The sequence below is a fragment of the Mirounga angustirostris genome, unplaced genomic scaffold, assembly GCF_029215605.1.
Source record: "Mirounga angustirostris isolate CCGP_5_RB_7025 unplaced genomic scaffold, mMirAng1.0.hap1 SCAF_6, whole genome shotgun sequence".
NCBI classification, from domain to species: domain Eukaryota; kingdom Metazoa; phylum Chordata; class Mammalia; order Carnivora; family Phocidae; genus Mirounga; species Mirounga angustirostris.
This window is the reverse complement of record NW_026991714.1, coordinates 89,124,434-89,144,393: the sequence shown is the minus strand read 5'-3', so window position 1 is coordinate 89,144,393 and position 19,960 is coordinate 89,124,434. Positions and strand designations below refer to the sequence as shown.

Here is a 19,960-nt window from a genome sequence, read left to right as displayed (position 1 = left end):
TACTAGGCTTTCGCTGAAAATGTAGATTCTTGATTCTTCTCCTTATCTGATGAATGAGGTCCTGAAGGAAGTATGTGCATTTCTACCAAGCTCTCCAAAGTGAATCTTACATCTGTTAAGCTATGGCAACATGGTTCTAGATCATTTACTTACCACCTTTGCTATGTACCCTCTTGGGTTAAACCATTAATAAGAGAAGTATAAGGAAATTTTTAAAAAATAAACTCAAGTCCTTTCTGTAACACCTACTGCCATGACCTCAAGTAAGACACTTAACTGATCAGGGCCTGTCTTTCCTCACTGGGAGCTTGTAGCTCTGAATAAGCTTGTGGATGAAATGCACCATATAAATCACAAAGAAATAAATTATGTGGTTTAAGATAATTGTTCTTAGCACAGTATGTGTTCATATAATACTCTGAGGCATTCCTTTGGATATAAAAAGCAAATCTAGTTTGAATGTGGAATAATACTTCCAGCTATAAGCTGTCATATACATAATCTCAACTTTCAGCCAGTGCTTGGTTTTCTTCAGGGTAAAGTTCTCCATCTGAAAGAATAGTAGCTGCTCGATATTATGAGAACTTACCACACACCATGCTACATACTGGACACTTTCTTCCAGGTCATCCTCAAGACAATTCAAATTAGAAAACAGGTTCAGAGGGGAGAAGTCACTCCTCAGAGCGTCCATGTATCAGTGGTGGCTGTCAGACCCCACAGCCTGTTCACTTGACTGCTACGTTATCAGAATGATAATCATTTCAACCGATAATGCTGCTGGTCTTTGAGAACACAACTGAATTAGCATTTCTAGGGTAAAATATTTCATCTCTGAAACTACAGAAACACGATCAACCACATAACACTCCACTCTGCCAAAGGCAAGGGTGACTGAAACTGATGACCATAGGCGCATCAGCTAAAAGCCTAAGAATCAGCACAGCAGTTTTAAGGTCTCTGCCAACAAAAGGAAAGCTTATTTTCTCTCAGAGCTATAATGGCAGAAAGAGGAGTGTGCCTCCTAGAGCCTCAAAATTTTTCATAATGGTTCCTACATTCTAGCTCCTTGACAGTAACTTCAGTCTTTAAATACAGGCTGCCAGGTTGCTACTGTTAAGTCTGACAATGAAATTCATAAGAGACTGTTCTTTTTAGTATTTTCTTTTATACTTAAAAACAATGGGAAAAAATTGCATGTTTGCTTTTGCCTTTCATGAACAGTCTAATTTATTACAAGGAAAACTGGTGGAGAAAAGAAGGTCAATCTACAATTGCTAGTCATTAGACTAACAATTATGAAACTCTTAAGCAGTATTTGTTTTCCAGCCTACAGTGTTCTGGTTGAACACTGTGATTCTTGGATTGATGATTTTTATGCACGTTTGGGTTTGTATACTCTCCCCAGTACTAAGTGTGCATGTGTGTGCTCTAATTCCGCCCCAACTCACAAAAGGCTTACGGCCAAAATCTGATACTGTCAGACTGAAAAGGCCTTGCTTAGCAAGTCACATGCAGCCTGGCTGAGATGTATGGAACGCTGGATCCTTTCCCCATACGGCAAGGATGCCAGCTTCCCAGTCGCACCCTGAGCAGTGCAGCCAACATCTGGGAAACATAAAACTTTGGAGCTCTTGTTTATGATACTTCCTGCTGTGTTCCTGGCACATGTGAACATGCTAAATTTTTAACTCATATCTGAAAACTTATTTTTGTTGAGTATTTTCCTTTTCTCCCCTATAGTGGTTCTGCTAGTGAGTGATACCCTTAAATAAAGGGATTCTTTATACATTTTTATGGAATATTACATCTGTCCTTTGCTTAATCTCAGCCCTGCTCTATCATTTGTGACACTCTCCCCCTAACAAAAACACATTTATCCAAATTTACATCTCTTTAACAGCTGATCAACAACTTTGAGAGAAGCTACATAAAGACCATAATATATTAGATTGTGTCAATTTGATAGCAATATGTTTACAGGAACAGAAATTAGAACAAATCACCATTAACAACTTTTCCTTATGTAAATAAAGAATGGTACCTCTCGTTTGCTGAGAGAACAGGCAGGAAGAATGGGTAAGGCGTGACACTACAAACCTCAAAAGTGGTTGTCATTGTGGGCTTATAGGACACATGGTTGGCCCTTCTCAGCTCCTTTATAGTTTCAGCTGGCATGGATTTAGAAAACCCGAGGCCACTCCAGGTATTTGTGGGTGTTCTGACTTCCGTCACCACTGGTTTCTTTAACATAGCTTTGGGAAACAGCATATTAAAAAATGTTTGGTATTTTTAATGTTTTTCTAAAATAAAATATTGATGAATGTTGTTTCTTTGGTATATGTACAGAAATTATCACTGAATATTATTTCTTAATATATAACGAAATACCTTAAAATATCTTCATAAAATACTTTATACAAAGTAACAGTAAATTGAAAAATGCTACATTATTTCTTAATTGCTCTAATGCTAATCTATTCAACAAAATACATTCATCCCCAACAAAATTTATGCAACTTGAACCTCAACATTCTAGGTTTCTTTTTATGAAGGTCCAATTTCTCAGTTCAACATGACTACTAGGAAACTTTTTATGGTCTCCTAGAAAAAAAAGAAAAATCAAAGTACTAGGTCATTAACATAGCACATACCTTTGGTTGCTAATAGCTTCTTTTGTTCATAGTCAAATGCCTGAAAATAAAAGACAGAAATATTTTTATTGCCAATCTATCCAAATGTCTTGCCAATACCCCATAATTAGAGAACAAAGGTTCTGACTACAGCCCATGAATCTGCGTGGGACACATGCTAAGCTTTGCACCATATTGTGACAGTAATGTAGTACAAGTCTGATAAATTTAAACATGTTTTCAAACTAATTAATTAGAATAAATTAACTACTTCTAACATGAAAGTGACAAGAATTACAAATTTTCCTTCAAAAGGGAAATAAATCCTATTTACTGTGAATATTTAACACACCAGGACCAATAAATGCTAAAGTATAGTGAATAACCCAATAATAGCCAGGCTAAGTTTCAAAATAATGCATTACCAAAATGTTTTCTGGTTATCAACTGGCCTCTTTGTTTCTCTACATCCCCTCCTCACTTAAGTAAAGCATGGTCTGAAATGGGATGATGTTAAGACAACTTAAATTATTTAGCCTAATTGGCACAGTCTTTGCTTTTGAAGTGAGATAAATAACACATGTCTAGCTTTGTTCGGTAATGACATTAAGCAATACAATAAAATTAAACTTAGCTATCTCTTCTTGTACTAGATTAGGATGTCACCATTCATTCTTTCTATTCACAATAAGTGACTTCAGTCATAGTCAGGTCTACCGAGGACCAAGATAGGTCATTTTGAAGAAAGCAGTCCAGATACAGCTACATCTCAAATGCAAACAGTGTTCTCAGCTCTCCAATTTAGGGACTATTTAAGGTTTGATTTAAGAATGTCTTAAAGGCCTACCAGGAAGGCCAAGAACCAATTGGTGAGAGCTCTTTTGACCCTTCTTTTAGGAGGACTATACCATCGTATACAGCGTGTCCATATAATTTATGGTCTGAAACAGGATACTTCTGAGAGAGAAATGTGCTACAAATAAAATTTAGGCCAGAATTATAAAAGTAAATGGGCTGACCCAGACAAACTAGGATGTGTGATTAACTCTAAGAACATGACAGTAAGTCAGGAGAGCTAGATTTTTAAGTAACACAGTTTGATAATGTTTTTGAAATCCTAGGTCTAAAATGGTACTGGGAATTAAAATCAACTTTTAATGATTAGATCCTAAATTCACTTGTTCAATAAATATTTACTGAGTGTCTTCTGGTTAAAGAAATTATGTTGTTCTTTGTAGAATACAACAATGAATCAACAATGGTCTCGAGCCTCAAAACACATAGAATCTTAGCAGGGATGTGTAAAAAAAAAAATAAAATAACTACAAAATAAATTAGGAAGTGAGGTAAGTGTGAAGAGAGAGCTAGAGATACAGCATTCCAAGAAGGGTCAGGAGACAGAGATCATTTTTAGCTGCAGGAATCAGAGAAGTCTTCAGTCTTTCTCTGTCAATGCTTGGTGACTATTATCATTGAGTTCTTAGTGATTTTAAAAGTTAGCTCTTCATTAGTAGCATAAATACATCTATTTAAGTTGAAACTCTATCACCAAGAACATTCTCATCCATCCTAAGAGAAAGGAATGTGAAAATGGTTGACTAGGTGTAAACTTGATGGAAAAGAAGAGACCCACAAGATGGACAAAAATCAAAAGGGACCATACAGGGGATTGAGTACTTATTATATAAGAAAATTTTAATTTATATTAACTGAAAATAAATCCACCAGAGAAAATGTAACAAATGTCTTTTTTTTTAACTTTGTTACTTTATAAAGGACACAGGTTATGTAAAAACATTCATCTAATAACTCATGAAAATGTTCAAATGTGAAGGATTAAAAAAACAGACAAGCAGGATTGAACTGTTCTCACTAAAATTATAGAAGTATAATTTAGTTACATGAATTTCTTTCTTTTTTTTTTTTAAAGATTTTATTCATTCACTTGAGACACAGAGATACAGAGACAGAGAGCATGAGCAGGTGGAGAGGCAGAGGGAGAGGGAGAAGCAGGCTCCCCGCTGAGCCAGGAGCCTGATGTGGGGCTCGATCCCAGGACCCTGGGATCATGTCCCGAGCTGAAGGCAGACGCTTAACCATCTGAGCCACCCAGACTCAAGATGAATTTCTTTCTTTCTTTGACACAGCTATGACAGCTTGTTTTTAGGATTCTGTGAAAAGCTTTTCCTTTTTTGGGAGAGGTGAGGGGTTTGGGGATAATATATCTTTTACTATGAAGTAGGAAAGTCTACCCAGTAATTCTGATACTGAAATCAAAGGTAGTAAGAGTCTCTAAAAGCACAAAGTACAAAATCCTTCTCTCCCATATTGTGGTTTTTATGGAAATCAAATTTCTGAATTTTATGATCAATAGTCTATTTTGAGTAATTAGCCTAATACTTTAAAAATGGATACAGAGAAGATCCCTGCTGAGGAAATTGTTTAAAATAATCATAAAAATCTCTCAACTAATATAGTCATCAATAATATTTAGCATCTACTTTCAAAAACCTAAAGCATCCCATTAGTTATTTTTATAACTATCTAAATGACACCAAATTTATCATCTCCATTAAACAGAAAGATATTATATTCATCCAAGACTGTTATGAGGTAGTAATACTTACAAGTAACAGCTTTCACATTTATCTAAAGTTTAAGTAACAGAGAAATAATATCATTTGCATAAGACATAGTGACACAGACCATTTTATGTCAATTTTAATATGATATTTTAAAGAATTCTTCTCACTCAAGCTTTTCATTTTTAATGTTTATGGCAAAACCAATTCCTAACTACTACATATATATTTAAATTGAATTCCGACTAGAGTGCCGAAGGAAAACCAAATTTCTACCCTATTGCTAACATTTGCTGAACTCCCCATTCCCTAACCCTACCACCCCATATTTGGATGACTCTCCCATTTCTCCTCATTACCTGCATGTTGACATACGATGGCCGCGGGGCTAGGCGAGCCCTTTCGGAGTTTTGCTGGGCAGCTGCGGCCCTCTCTGCAGCCCGCTCACTTCCGGGAGCCTTCTTGTCAGCCAAAGGGCTTTCTGCAGCACTCAGCTCGGCGTCAGAGAGCAACCTGTCAGTGCTGCTGTGAGACAGTTTGGAACTTAACACTCCATGTTTATATACAAACGTACTGAACGTCTCGTTTCCTGTGTGCACATTTACTATATGTTTACTACTGTCAACTATTCACATGTGTTATACCATTTCGTCTTCCCAACACTGCTCTGAGGTAGGTAGTAGTAGTATTCCCATTTGACAGATGATGGATGTACCTTACCCAAGGTCATACCTCTAGTAAATGGTACAGCTGGAATTTTAACCCAAGCGTATGACTCTAGAGCTGGAGTTGAAACTATTTCATGATACATTTTCCCAAACACTGTATGTCGTATGTATGGCGTATGTCTGTCATACATACGGAATAGATACACGGACAAGATTTCTAATTGGCATACATTAAAGAGATAGCAATGACTTATGCATATGCAGTCTAAGCAGAAACAAGTCAATCTGAAGGCATGCAGATGATCCAACTCTTGTGTGTGAAATGCACATGGTATTGCTAACAAATCTACTATGACAGAGGTATCAGATAAATAAATATTTCCCCAAACCTGTTCAGGGTGCACAGATGAACATAAAAATGACCCTTAAAATAGGAAAAATTATCTGAATTGCAAGACTGGTAATGCCTTATACATGCACCTCAAGTTCAAATCCAACTGTATGTTAAGCTCAAGTAGAAGAGAAATAAACAGTATTAGTAGAATAGCTGATTTGATTTGTTCATTCTTTCTTTTGTCATTCACTGTTCCATTGTGCCAGGGGAATTCAGAGGAATTGAGAACAGGCTATTGGAATATAAGAGGAGGAGCCCTGCACTTTGTTTGCTTGACATAAGTTCCCGGTGGCTTCACACAGGACATCAGAACTGAATGTAAAGGGCCTCTGCAGGTTCGGCAGGTGAAAGCCAGGAGGACAGCGTAAGCAAAGCAAAGGAAGCAAGCGACGTGGACAACTGGTGTATTTAAAGCCAGACTGTAACAAGATTAGACTTCTGTGTCCAAAAAAACTGCTGGAACAAAATAAAGGACTGACTGAGCTGCTGAAAGGGTAGAGGCAGAGAGACCATTCTAGAGGTTGCAGCTTAATTTAGATGAGAGGTAAGTTCAGAACCTATTTAAGGACGAAAGGAACAGGCATACCCTTCAAATGCTTCAACACAGTGAAGAAAGCAAATTTACTTCTCTAACCTATGCTGAATACTGTTCACTGTGGCTAACAGTACCAGGTAAGGAAAAACGCAGATAAAGCAGATTTGGACAAAATGGGAACAAGAGTAATTAACTGACCAAAGAGTTTATAAAAACAAAACAGATTTTGGTAAGAAACACAGGAAATAAAAATATAAAGGCTATATTTGTCTTAAGATACTCTCCTCGGTAAGGATATACAAGAAAACTAACAAGACAGTAGAGGAAATTGGGTGGAGGGAGATGGATGGGAGCAAAATCTTTCAACATAGAAGCATTCCACTGTATTGCCTTTTTTTTTTTTAAGTGTGAATAGACTGTCTTTTTGAAAAAAATAAAGTAAATAGAAAAAGAAAATAGAGTAAGGATAAGACATCTGTAACTCTGCTATTATGGTAAGGGAGAGTTACAGTTACTACAATATATGCATTTATACTCACTGTGGTTTATAAGAAATAAAATCATGAAACTGTCAAGTATTTACTACCAAAGTCAGCAATTAACTACCTTGGAACAAGGAAGCCATAGTTTAAGTTAGAAATTCAAAGCAAAATGAAGGAGAATTCACAGCAGGAAAATTTCTAACAGAAAAATCAGAGAGTAAATATTGCTTTGCTAAAGAGCAGGGAGGATGTTAAAGTTTCAGAGCACAGAGATGGTTTAGAAAACCCAGATACAAACCCAACCACTATTGAGAGGATGTAAGAGTGAAAATTACCAGATGGTATTCCTTAATAGAATTTTTAAAAGGAAAAAGAAAAGATAATTATAAAGAAAAATAAAAAACACTCTTGGAGAAGATCAAACTCACTTGAACCAAAGAATACCAACTACTGAGAGTTTCAAACAAATCCAGCCTGTTAGACATTTTCTTTCAAAGGATCAAGGACTTTTAAAGATTAAAATACATACTGTAAGTGTGAGTTTTTTGTGCCCTGCAACAGTTCTACTGTCTGCCTCTTGGCACAGGAAACTTTGGAGGGACCCATCATCTGTTTCAAGTCACCAGCATTCCCAGAATGGGAAGGACTTCGAGGCATGCCTACTTCAACAAAAGCATCGTTACAACCTGCAGAAGGGATAAAGTGAAAATCCAAATGTCACCTTATCATCAATAACCACCTGCGATGGAAACAAATCAGAACAAAACTCAAGGGAGACCCAGGCATAACAGCTTTCAGCTGCAAAGAAGACACTTTAAATTCAGGCTGCCCCAAATTGCATTCAAGATGAAATCTAAAGAGAAGACCCTCACAGTTTTAAAAGATTATTAGGGGTGAAAGGGTTTTAAAAAAAGAAATACTCTACTTGGAAAAAAATTGTAACATTTAGTAAATTGATGCTTTCCTCTCACACAATTACATCCACTTTAATTTTGAAGTTCCAATGTAATGGGAAGTGATTCTTTCCGTGGAAAGTGTTTTTCAGTTTATCTATCCCTGTGTTCTTTGGAATTTCATTCAAGATGTCTTTCTGCATACTTGAGGCAGGATGAGTCATAAATGGTTAGCAAAACCAACTTGACATCACCACAAAGACTTTACAACCCCCTTTATCCAAGTAACAGACCAGGCTGAAGTTCAGAAGGAAAGTTACCTTCCACAGGGTTTGATTTGGGAGATGCCTGCTCAGGTCCAGTTGTCTGTCTAGATGGATCACTGTGATTCCCACTCAGTACTTTTTCTCCAAGTGATGAAGTGGATATTGCACCATATTTTATATTCGGAGACTAAAGTGATAACAGAAAACAACATACAGATATGGTCACAATTCTAAAATTCACTTCAGGTGAAAGTTTAAACATATTACCAGTGGCTTATCTCTTACAAACAGCATAGATCACACTACTCTAGCAAAGGACATTACCTGTGCATGTCCATTTAAAGAAGCAGAGATTTTTTTGCCTTCTGTCTGCATACTGTTGACATGGACATCAACAGGAGTCAAGCCAGGAGGGGGCGACGGAGCTGTGTGCCCGTAGGTGGGTACACCAGACAACAAAATATTAGTTAACGTGGCTTGGGCAGTAGATGGAATCATAAGGTGTGGTATAGCAGAAAAACCTACAGTGACATTTCATGAAGACAGATATTAGACAGGAAAAAACTCAGATTCAACAAATATTACTTTATTATTTTCAGTAAAAACAAAAAACTTCATCTCTGTTGCTATAAACTCAGTAAGAGAATTCAGTTTTGATACCTCTCTGTAACTAGGTTTAACATTACTATAAAAACACAAAGCAATGTTCAAATGGAAGAAGACTTTAGAGAATATTTAATTGAAGCTCTTCACTGTACCGCTGAGGAAACTAGCTGGATTTCGCACGTGCATATGCCTGTCAAGCACATTTGTCCACCTGGAACTGGCATTTCCTAATTACCAGGCAGGTGAGCTTCATGTGTCTTTGCCCCTGCTTCCTTGCTCATCATACTCTTTTTCCTGATCTGTTTGACATGTCTGAAGATCATATTCTACTTTCATGAAAAACTCACTGCTTTGTCATGCTTCATTTTAACTAATTTACACACTGGGGAGTTTCTGTTTGGCTGCAATATGCTTTGAACCATAATTTTTCCCCAAGGAAAAGAGCCACTAGTAAATGTCATTTAAAAACGGACACCTAAAACCACATGCCTTTGATTGTACTTAAAGGATACTCACCTGTGGCACTTGAAGTGTTAGCAAGTGGGGGTGCCCATAACGTGGGGCTGGGGGTGCCAGAACTTGGACTTTGCAAAGGACTGACTGAGCTATTAAGAGCATTCAAGAGTGAGTTTGGGGTTGTTGATGTGTTTAGAGATAAGGTGGTAGGCCCCAAAAGACCTGCAATAAATGAATGCGAAGTCAATATGCATAAATTCAAGGTTTAAAAATACAGATGGCACCAATATTCGGAAGGCACACTGAGATAGTCTGATATTTTCCAAATACAATATGAGTGACAGATTATCTTCTTTTAAATATTCACAGGAGATACTGCATGCTACAACTCCAACACAGAACCCAGACTATCTACAAATAGACGCTGATCAGAACGGGAAGTTAGGTGTATGTAAACCAGGGAGGCAGTCAGGGTCACCGAGCAGTACCAGCTGCTTTGCACTCACTTCGACGAGCCAGGATGAACAAACTTCTGCTCAAGTGGAGACTCATTTTTATTTCTCTGTATAACTCACTTGTTTTCTGTTTCCAAACAAACTCTTTTCAAACCACTTACAATTAGCAGAGAAGAGGGGAATGGCCTCCTGCCGCAGAATGACTACATTCGGCACATTTGTGGAGAGGCCGAGCTACTTGGAACAGTTTGCATTCACTGTGTCAAAACACATGACTTCCCTGTAGTCCATGGTCCATCTCAATGAGTATGAAAGCTTTCCTCAGAAACAATTTTTTGTTTTTTGCTTCTTTTAAGGATTTAATGTTTGATTTAAGTAATGAAACTTCAGGCATTTAAATATATTCTAAAGCAAAATATGAAGTTGTATATAACTTCCCAGGAATATTTTAAGTATTAAGTATTACAGGATAGGAATAGACATGAAAACATTTTAAACATTGAGTAACTGAATCTTTTCTCTGGTGCAGGAAGAACTTGGTTCCTGCTCAATTATCTCAGGGGCCCTTCCTGACTCACATGCATGTATTGTTATGAGTTTTCAGATCTCCAGTGGAAGGAACAATTTTGGGAGATCAGAGGCCAAGGGGAAAAGTGTCTGTCTTTACTGTAATGGTGGGTTACCCGGAATCTTAATCATATTATAATCATATAATTTTTAAAAGCAAGAAATAGCTATTAGAAAAAAAAAATTACAGAATGCTGAGAGTATTTTTTCTGTCTCAGATCAATACTGAATGAGGCGAAATGATTTTCTAGGGTTATTACATTCACTTTTTTTATTAAGGCTACTGAAAAATGTGCAAGAAAGTAGTGAACCTAGCATAATTGCAATATGGCAATGAACTCTAGCCTGTTAGACAGGAATCCATAAATGAGGTGGTACATACCACAACTATGAGGCGCCTCACCTCACTTTCTCAAAGAACTAAAGCACTGAGGGGATGATGCTCTTTCATCTTCTATTCTTTGCCTTAGATATAAATACAGGTCTATTTGCTCCTCTTGGTAGCTCCAGGCTAGATTTCCTTTGTGTCTGGGTGAAGCAGTTCTGACCACTGGGAGTGGGGGTTCTGCTCGCTTTCACTTCCCCCTCTCCCTACCCCTCATACAGATTTGCAATTACTTTTTGAAAAGCAAACTGGATAATCTTTACCTCTAGGGATGGATGGCAATATTGCAAATGCAAGAGAGAAAAAACACATAAATTATAGTCAGCCTGCTCACTTCACTCTCAATGGCATTCTTAATTTAGAAGAACAAACACAGCCACTGAAAATAAAACAGTCAGACCTTGATTATGCCAAAATAAAAAGAATCTAGGTAAAAAAATCTGTGGAGTCTAACAAAAAACCCAAAATGGATTGATGTGAGTTTTGTTGCTTTTTCACCTAATCTTAGGGCCTGACAAGGGAAAAAAATAGCCTTTAAAATGTAGCCCCAAATGGAAGAAAGGGAACTAGCTAAGCAATCCCCCAGTGACTGAGAAGCATTATAATAATAAATTTTATACCTAGTCCAGTGAGTCCAAGGCCTGCTGAAGCTAAGATGTCCAGGCTGGGACATGCCAGGCCGGCAGGGCAGGATGCTGGGGACGGGCTGGTTGCTATGGTAACCCCACTGCTTTCAAGTCCGAGGAGACATTTCCTTGCTTCATACATATTTAAGGCATTTCTCTCAACACTTTTCACAATCACAGACTATGAAAACACACAATGGGAAAGAAAAAGGTGACATGCAAATAGTCTACAATGAATTGGGGAGGTGGGTTAGAAATGAATATGGTAATAAGGATTCCAAAAAGGAATATATTGATGTGGTTTTAAAATCAACTAAAAATTTTAACCACTTATTTCTTATGTTTACTCCTTGTGGTAAAACCACAAAGGGTTAGTTATAATTTACTTGGTGTGTCCTGTGTTTCAGGCACTGGGATAGAAGCTGTACATAAATCTTGATGCTTGCCAGAAACCTTCTGGATGGGAATTATGATTCACATTCAGTGAGGATAAGGGACCTACCACTGGTCACGGCCTCGCTGGGCTGGGGCAGCGAGAGGACTGGACCTCGGGTCCTCCGCCCCTACAGCCCATTCTCTTGGCAACCTCTTGCTGTTACATGAAAGCTTTCTCCTTGATCTCATCTTTACAAAACAACTCAAACTTGTCACCATATACAGACTGCATGGTAACAGTCACTTACATTTGACATTTATAGTCTCCTAGTTAACTGATAGACCTTGAGGTACCACTATTCCTCACTGATGGCATATCAATGGCAAAGCTTACGGTAAAATAAATTTCTAAACACTATATTTTTGTTCTCAATGGACTCATCTAGAAAATTGGAAGTGTGAACTCAAGAGGACAGCCTCCAATGGGGCAATAAAGAAAATCTATGACTGAAAAAGCAGTTAAAGCAGGAGTCAGCACTGGGGCCAGCTAGACAGAACTAAATGGCCGTGGGATGCTACAAGGCTCCAGAGTTCTCACTTACAATCTATTCTCCCCTGACCTGGCTCATTTCTTACTGAACTCCAGGAGCTGCGCTTGCGCCTGACTCTTCACGTGCACAAAGTCTCTTCTGTCTTTATCTTCCAGTCTTGGTGTCTGCAGTGACTCCAGTCAAATTAGTCAAGCATGACACTTCAAGGTACATAAAATTAATGTCCTGCTCTCTAACTTTAAACTCATTATATCAAGTTCACTTAGAAACAAACCTCTCTTTCCCTTTAAAGTTTTATTTTGAAGAACGCATGATTGTTTTTCTTAAGTTGGACACTGAAAACCATGTTATTTACATATATAAAAATCATCTATGATACATATTACACCATGATACATATATAATAAGATTTATAGAAATTAAAAAATGGAAAGCACAGCTGTTTGGGGTTTTACCTACTGGAATAAAAAGTATACATAAATGTTATCATTTAGTACACGTTATTATGCACCTTGCTTCTTTTATTCCACACCATTCTTATCTTTTTGACTGTGGTACATAGGTCTCTGCAGGGTGTCTCACTGGACGTAGAATGCTGGTGGGCAGGAGGATATCTGTTTTTTCGGTGTGATTAGAAGGTCCTAAATTGCTCCTCAAAGTGGGTGTGCCAATTTACATGACATTAAGGTAGGAACATTCCTCTTCCCTCATATTCTCACTAGCATTTAATATCATCAGGTTTAGCCCATTAAATTTGGACTATACATGGAATTATTGAAATTATGCAACATCTTAGAGAAAGAAGTTCCTAGAAGGCTTGTCCCCCAGAAGACTGGGGACATGTCATTATTTACTTTTGATTATCATTATTAGTTTATTATTTTATTAAAGAGAATGGACATCTCTTCTTTAAATCTCCAGGGTTAGCAGAGTGGCTCACAAAGAGTATGTAAACTAAGTATTTTTTAATTGCACTGGATATGTACACATACACATACACACTTAACACAATGTTCAGCCTTATCAACTCTCTGATAACTCAGTAAAGCTGAAAGTTACCAGGTTGCAAATGAATAAAAACACATCTTTGCTTTCTTTTTCATATGTTTGTAAAAAATAATGGTCATTAAAAATGAACTCCAAAACCAACACATAAAGAAAATGATGATCAATAATGAATGTTTTTACAAACTTATGTATTTAAATAACAAAGTATAATATATAATGACATATGTATTATATAGAATATTTAATTCCATGTATATGCAAATACACATGTATATGAAAATAAAACTATCTAGAATGTGATATGATACGTGGTTCTCAGGGTCCAGACTCTGAACCAACCTTGCTTGGTTGTTTCGGCTTTGGTTTAATACTGATGAAGACATCGAGCTGTTCCATCAACTGAGCAATGAACTGTGGATCAACTTCAATTTCTTCCTTCATATCAAACATCAACACAAGGGGAAGACAACCCTAAGAAATGTCACAATAGAAAGTGTAGGAAGTAAAACGTTACTCATTTAAACATCTGATAATTTAACATGCCTACAAATAATGCAATATTCTATGGGCTGAAAGAGTAAACCAAAGTATGAAAGCTGAATCACATGCTTTCACAAAGCTTAGGGAATTAGTGTGGAAATAATGCTGAGGGCACAAATTATTTTTGAACGACAAAATAATATGTGTCTGAAGTTTCTGTTATTGGCCCTAAATTTTTTACCCACTTTCCACCTTGGAAAATTCCTCCATTCTCTGACTTCCGTTTGTTAGTGATGCCAGAAACTAGATCCTGAACCACATCAAGGGCACTAATCCTGTGCTTTTGCTCAAAGACTTACAGTACTGGTTTTTATTGTCTTCTGAATGAAATCTAAACATGTCCCAGCATTTCAAGATCTCCACATTTTGGCCCAGCTTTGCTTGTACAGTCACAGGCCTGCATGTCCACACGTCTGCCTCTTCCTAAAGGCTAGACCAGTCTCCTGACTATTTTTCAAACAGATTCTGTACTTGGGTCTCAACTCACCCAGAGGCTTCTTCACCAACTGAAGACCTACCTCTCTTCTGGGGCAGCTCCAACCTTACCTCCTTCCTGGAGTAAAATGCTACTACTGTTTCTTCTTTTAGCTTTCTCACTTTTTAGCTCTGCAGGTCAGCACTTGTTTTTTTCTCTGATGCCTTCTTCCTGGCCCCGAATCTACTAACCATAGGAATCTCATACTTTTACTGATTCCCAGGACGTTCAGTACTAGCCCACTTGATTGCTGGGTTCTGTACAGAAGTGTCAGGAGAAGTACCAGTCAAATACACTGGAATTAAAATGAAATGACTGTATTCCATTTTCCTTGTGGACAAAAGTGATTTTTGTATTTAAAATATAGGTTAAAGCCTTTATTTCTTTTAAAGATTTATTTACTGGTCGCCTGGGTGGCTCAGTCGGTTAAGCGACTGCCTTCGGCTCAGGTCATGATCCTGGAGTCCCGAGATCGAGTCCCACATCGGGCTCCCTGCTCGGTGGGGAGTCTGCTTCTCCCTCTGACCCTCCCCCCTCTCATGTGCTCTCTCTCATTCTCTCTCCTTCAAATAAATAAATAAGATCTTTTAAAATAAAAAAAAAAGATTTATTTACTTATTTGAGAGAAAGAGAGTGTGTGTACACGCATCAGTGGGGGGAGGGGCAGAGAGAGAGAAACTCAAGCAGACTCTGTGCTGAGTGTGGAGCCCAACATGGGGCTCAATTTCATGACCCAGAGATCATGACCTGAGCCGAAATCAAGAGTCAGACACTTAACCAGCTGAGCCACCCAGGTGCCCCTAGGTTAAGGCCTTTTAATTTATCCCTCTCTTCTTCACTTCTTTTAATATTGTACAATACTATATATCTCATTGCACACTTATATTTTTGGTAGGTATGATCAAACTGAATATGAATTCCTAACTGTACAGAATGTCTGAAAAAGTTCACTTAAAATAACACCTAAAGAGAAAAAGCAGAAAAAAAGAAAATTATGAAGAGTAATCATAATAATCTTTGGACATAAAAATGCTACCTAACTAGTGGTATATTAAAAGTATCCTTATAGGGGCACCTGGGTGGCTCAGTCAGTTAATCGTCTGCCTTCGGCTCAGGTCATGATCCCGGGGTCCTGGGATCGAGCCCCGCATCGGGCTCTCTGCTCATCAGGGAGCCTGCTTCTCCCTCTGCCTGCCGCTCCCCCTGCTTGTACTCTCTCTGTCTCTCTGTCAAATAAATAAATGAAATCTTTAAAAAAATAAAAAAATAAAAATATCCTTATAAACTAAGCTTGGCTAAAAAGAAATCATTCACAACAAACTAATTATGTATTATAATCCTTAATGATTATATTAAGTTCTTATCAGAGGAATGGAATCAAAAATAAAAGTTTGGATTTTCTGGGGCACCTGGGTGGCTTAGTTAATTAAGTGTCAGACTCTTGATTTTGGCTTAGGTCATGATCTCAGGGTCCTGGGATCCAGGCCCGAGTTGGGCTCTGTGCTGAGCATGGAGCCTGCTTAAGATTCTCTCTCTCTCTCACCCTCTGCCCCTCCCCTCCCTGCTTGTGCTCCTCTCTCTCTCTTAAAAAACAAAAATTGCATTTTCTGAAAGTTTCTCAAAAACAAATTCTGCAAGTTAATAAGAGTAAAGATCATACCTGAGGCTTACTGTTTCAAATATCACTAAAGGTCAAGTTCTTGAATACAATGATGTTTTTAATAAGATAATTTGTAAGTCCACATTATGTCAATCCATTTTGTTACTGTGTATCAACCTACACACTGTGTTTTTAAATGAATATAGGAAGAACAGAAATATTGCAAATTTTAAATAGGAAGCAATAGTTAATTATATAATGGCTATTTTCTTCAATGCATTAAGACTCAAATTTGTGGCTTAAATACCATTTTTTAAATTGTATCAGAGATCTGTGAAATGTTCATGTTTCATGCTACTAAAATTTGTATCAAAAAATAAGATTTATATCTGTGAGGGTAAAAAGGTATTTTTATTTTCTGTTTAAACAGAAGACTTTTTTTTGTCAAATGCAGACAAATACTACATGTCAGACGAAAATCACCTTCCACAAAATACAGCACATTATTTCATTGTATCCTCTTCTGTGTTTAGTTTAAGTTAAAAAAAAAAATACTGCAAAGAAATTACTCGCCTATGTAATGAAATGAAACCTGTAAGGCGCTACATACTTTACTCTTATTTTATTTCCTTTTAGCAAGAAACTGATTTGACAAGGCTTTCGGAGTGTTTTCATGAATACCACAGTAGTATGGTGGGTGCCGTCACATACATTGTACCCAAAGAAGTAAAGAAAATAAAATGGAATTGGAACACTAATTTCAGTAAACCTACCATGAGATATTGCCTTGCAAGACAGACAGACTCAATGGTGCCCTGGAGGTAGACGGTGGATTTCTTTTGTGGATTACTGGGGTCAGGAAAGTGGATCTGAGCACCTGTTCTTTGCATGATATGTTTGATGTTGCTTCCATTTCGACCCATCATAAAGAGATGATGTTGAGCTGCAATATCTAGTTGTGTGCTCACAGGAATAGCTGATGCCAAGCTCCCAGCGAGATGTTCCAACAGCATAGCAGTTCCTTCCTATGAGAAAAGGGTAGGAGAGAAATAATCCTATAGAATAACTGTCCACATACAAGGAAAGATTCTAGTGCACTTCTAATAGCTATGGAGAAACTCAACACATTCTATAAACCAAAATGCAACACAAGGGAAAATTCTGGAAAATGAATTAGTTTAAAATCCTTTAAAAATGAAATTTGCATAGGGGTGCCTGGGTGGCTCAGTCAGTTAAGCAACTGCTTTGGCTCAGGTTGTGATCCCAGGGTCCTGGGATCGAGCCCCACATTGGGCTCCCTGTTCAGTGGGGAGTCTGTTTCTCCCTCTCCCTTTTCCCTTTCCCCACCCCTCGTGCTCACTCTCTCACTCTCTCTCTCAAATGAATAAAATCTAAAAAAAATAAAAATAAAACTTGCATAATTCGTACACTTATGATGTTCATAATTATCTCAATTACTTACCTTCACAGCACTCGTGTTATTCTGAGATCCTCGTACTATCACAGTAGCACCATACATTCGAGAACGCTGCTTAAATGACACTGAAATGTTGTACGTTTGTGATATGTGCTGAATCGAGGGGGAGTTAGGATCGGGAACTGGTTGAAGAATCCCAGCGATTGGTAGCTCAAACATCAGCACCAAAGGAAGCAGCTCCTAAATGAAAGTATGAGAGCCCAAAGCAGACAGCTGAATCACTATATATTTAGAGATGTGCATAACTCATTCCTTCTTTTCTGAGGTTGGAATTATAAAACATAAATTGTTTTTATTATAGACATTAGCTTGGGTAGACTTTGTAAAGTTTCTCAAATGAAAAGAGTCTTTTGTGAAACCTGAGAGTTTGTAACAGTTGCCTGTGGAATTCTTCCTTGGGTCTCTTTTTCATCATTTTAAAATCATCAGAGAAACAGAGTCAGGTATAATCTGGAATATCTCTAAGAAACATCTTCAACACATTAAAACAACTTCTGTCACTATTTCCTAACTACTGAACATATGATTTGGTTATAAATTGATACATTAAGATATTTTTATTGCCTTATGATGCAACCATTGCTGATACTGATTTACAGTAGTAAAATAGTAAACAGTTACCCGAATTCTAACTCGGGCAGATTCTACTCCTGCTGGTTGTCCTGCTATAGATACCTGCAAAAATAAGAAAATACAGAGTTAGATTTCAATTGAGCCCCCATCTGCTTTTCCAGTCATCTACACCCTTTCCACTCAAAATGTCATCCAGGAAAAAACAGCATTGCCATTGTCTGGGAGCTTGTTAAAAATGAAGGATCTCAGGCACCAACCCAGTCCTACTTAATCATAATTTGCATTTTAATGAGTTCCTTAGCTGATTTGTGTCAACTGATTTACATCAACCCCTGGACTTACCTAAAACTTCACAGTCCCTGTAATGCCATCCTCCCCACTTTATCATTTCTCTTGTTCACTGCATTTTCTATCTTTTGTTTAAACTCTGCATACTGTATATCAAGTCTGTATTGTGTATCACTATACAATGTTATTGCTGCAATAAGTACTCAAAATATTGAACTACTTCATGCTAGCTGGTAAAAAAAAAAAAAAAAATCGTTGCTCCAACACCACCTCCGTCTCTCTCCCGGGATCCCCTGAACTTTTCCCATGATACATCAACTAAAGAATCAATCTTGGCATGAGGGTAAAGGTGTGGGGCTCCAGGGCACTGTTCCTGATAGGCCATACCCCATGCCATACCAATTGTCAAATATTTGGAATACTGCCCTTGCTTTCTATCTTTCTTATGTATGTGTCACTGTCACCATTAGTCCCCACAGAGAAAAGACTGTTATCTTATTCATCTTTGTGACTGACAGTTTCTAGTACTGTGATTAGATTAGAGAGGAAACTTCCAAATAACACAAATAATACTATCTTATCTTCAGGTACTGAAAATGTATGGACAGGTGAGTTTCATTAGTTTTCAAACACAAGAATTAGAAAAAATGTGTATAAACTAAAGAGAGACATAATTCAGTCAATGTGAGGAAGACAAGCACTCGGGCACTGCCTCTTCGAAGGTGATGTGGCACAGCCTGCAGAACCACATGCATGATGCTATGGACAGAATCCCCACAGTTGACACAGTAGGCAAGGTTCCAGGTCCTTTCCTAACATAATGTTCTCTGGGCCTTGCCTCAGGGACTCCACTTTATGTTGCCGTCACATTTACAGTGCTCCCTCTCTTCTACAACCATTTAGAGATTAAAAGTTTATAGCCTACCTACAAGTCATCTCTTTAAAAAATTAGAGCACCTTCAGTCTACTTGGAAGGGGGACATACATTCTTTTATTATTTTAATTTTTTGAGTATAGTTGACACATAATGTTACATTAGTTTCAGGTATACAACATTAGTGATTTAACAAGTTTATAAGTTATGCCATGCTCACCATAGTTATTACAATACCACTGGCTATCTTCTCTATGCTGGGCCTTTTATTCCCATGACTTATTCGTTCCATAACTGGGAACCTGTACCTCCCACTCCCCTTCACCCATGTTGCCCATCTCCCCACCACCCTCTCCTCTGGAAACCATCAGTTTGTTCTCTGCATTTACAGGTCTGCTTCTGCTTTTTGTTTATTCATTTGATTTTTTTTAGATTCCACATATTAGTAAGATCATATGATATGGATAGCCAGTTTGGATTTCCGGAAGCTTAAGTGGCAGAGCCTGTGGGAGGGCCCCCAAGCACTGTGTTCACAGACAGGGAAAGGTGGCAGAGGAGTAGGGGACCCTATTCCAACCAGTCCCCAGAATTGAGCTGGAGATCTACCAGACCACTCTGAACACCCAAAAAAACAGCCTGAGATGTAAGAAG

General features: G+C 37.8%; 1 protein-coding gene across 4 annotated transcripts in view; it reads right to left on the bottom strand.

Moving 5' to 3' along the window:
- The window catches only part of BICC1 (BicC family RNA binding protein 1), a 286,419-nt gene that overhangs the window by 23,510 nt on the left and 242,949 nt on the right, over positions 1–19,960 (bottom strand). For 3 of the 4 annotated variants that reach the window (XM_064594665.1, XM_064594662.1, XM_064594664.1), the window contains exons 6-17: positions 18,196–18,249; positions 17,560–17,754; positions 16,871–17,122; positions 13,822–13,953; positions 11,543–11,729; positions 9,576–9,737; positions 8,778–8,974; positions 8,508–8,640; positions 7,824–7,980; positions 5,575–5,740; positions 2,655–2,694; positions 2,101–2,255 (exon numbers count right to left, since the gene is read on the bottom strand). In XM_064594665.1, coding sequence (XP_064450735.1) covers positions 2,101–2,255; positions 2,655–2,694; positions 5,575–5,740; positions 7,824–7,980; positions 8,508–8,640; positions 8,778–8,974; positions 9,576–9,737; positions 11,543–11,729; positions 13,822–13,953; positions 16,871–17,122; positions 17,560–17,754; positions 18,196–18,249 — 1,830 coding nt within the window. The remainder of the gene's footprint in view (positions 1–2,100; positions 2,256–2,654; positions 2,695–5,574; positions 5,741–7,823; positions 7,981–8,507; positions 8,641–8,777; positions 8,975–9,575; positions 9,738–11,542; positions 11,730–13,821; positions 13,954–16,870; positions 17,123–17,559; positions 17,755–18,195; positions 18,250–19,960) is intronic. The other variant, XM_064594663.1, reaches the window with a different exon arrangement.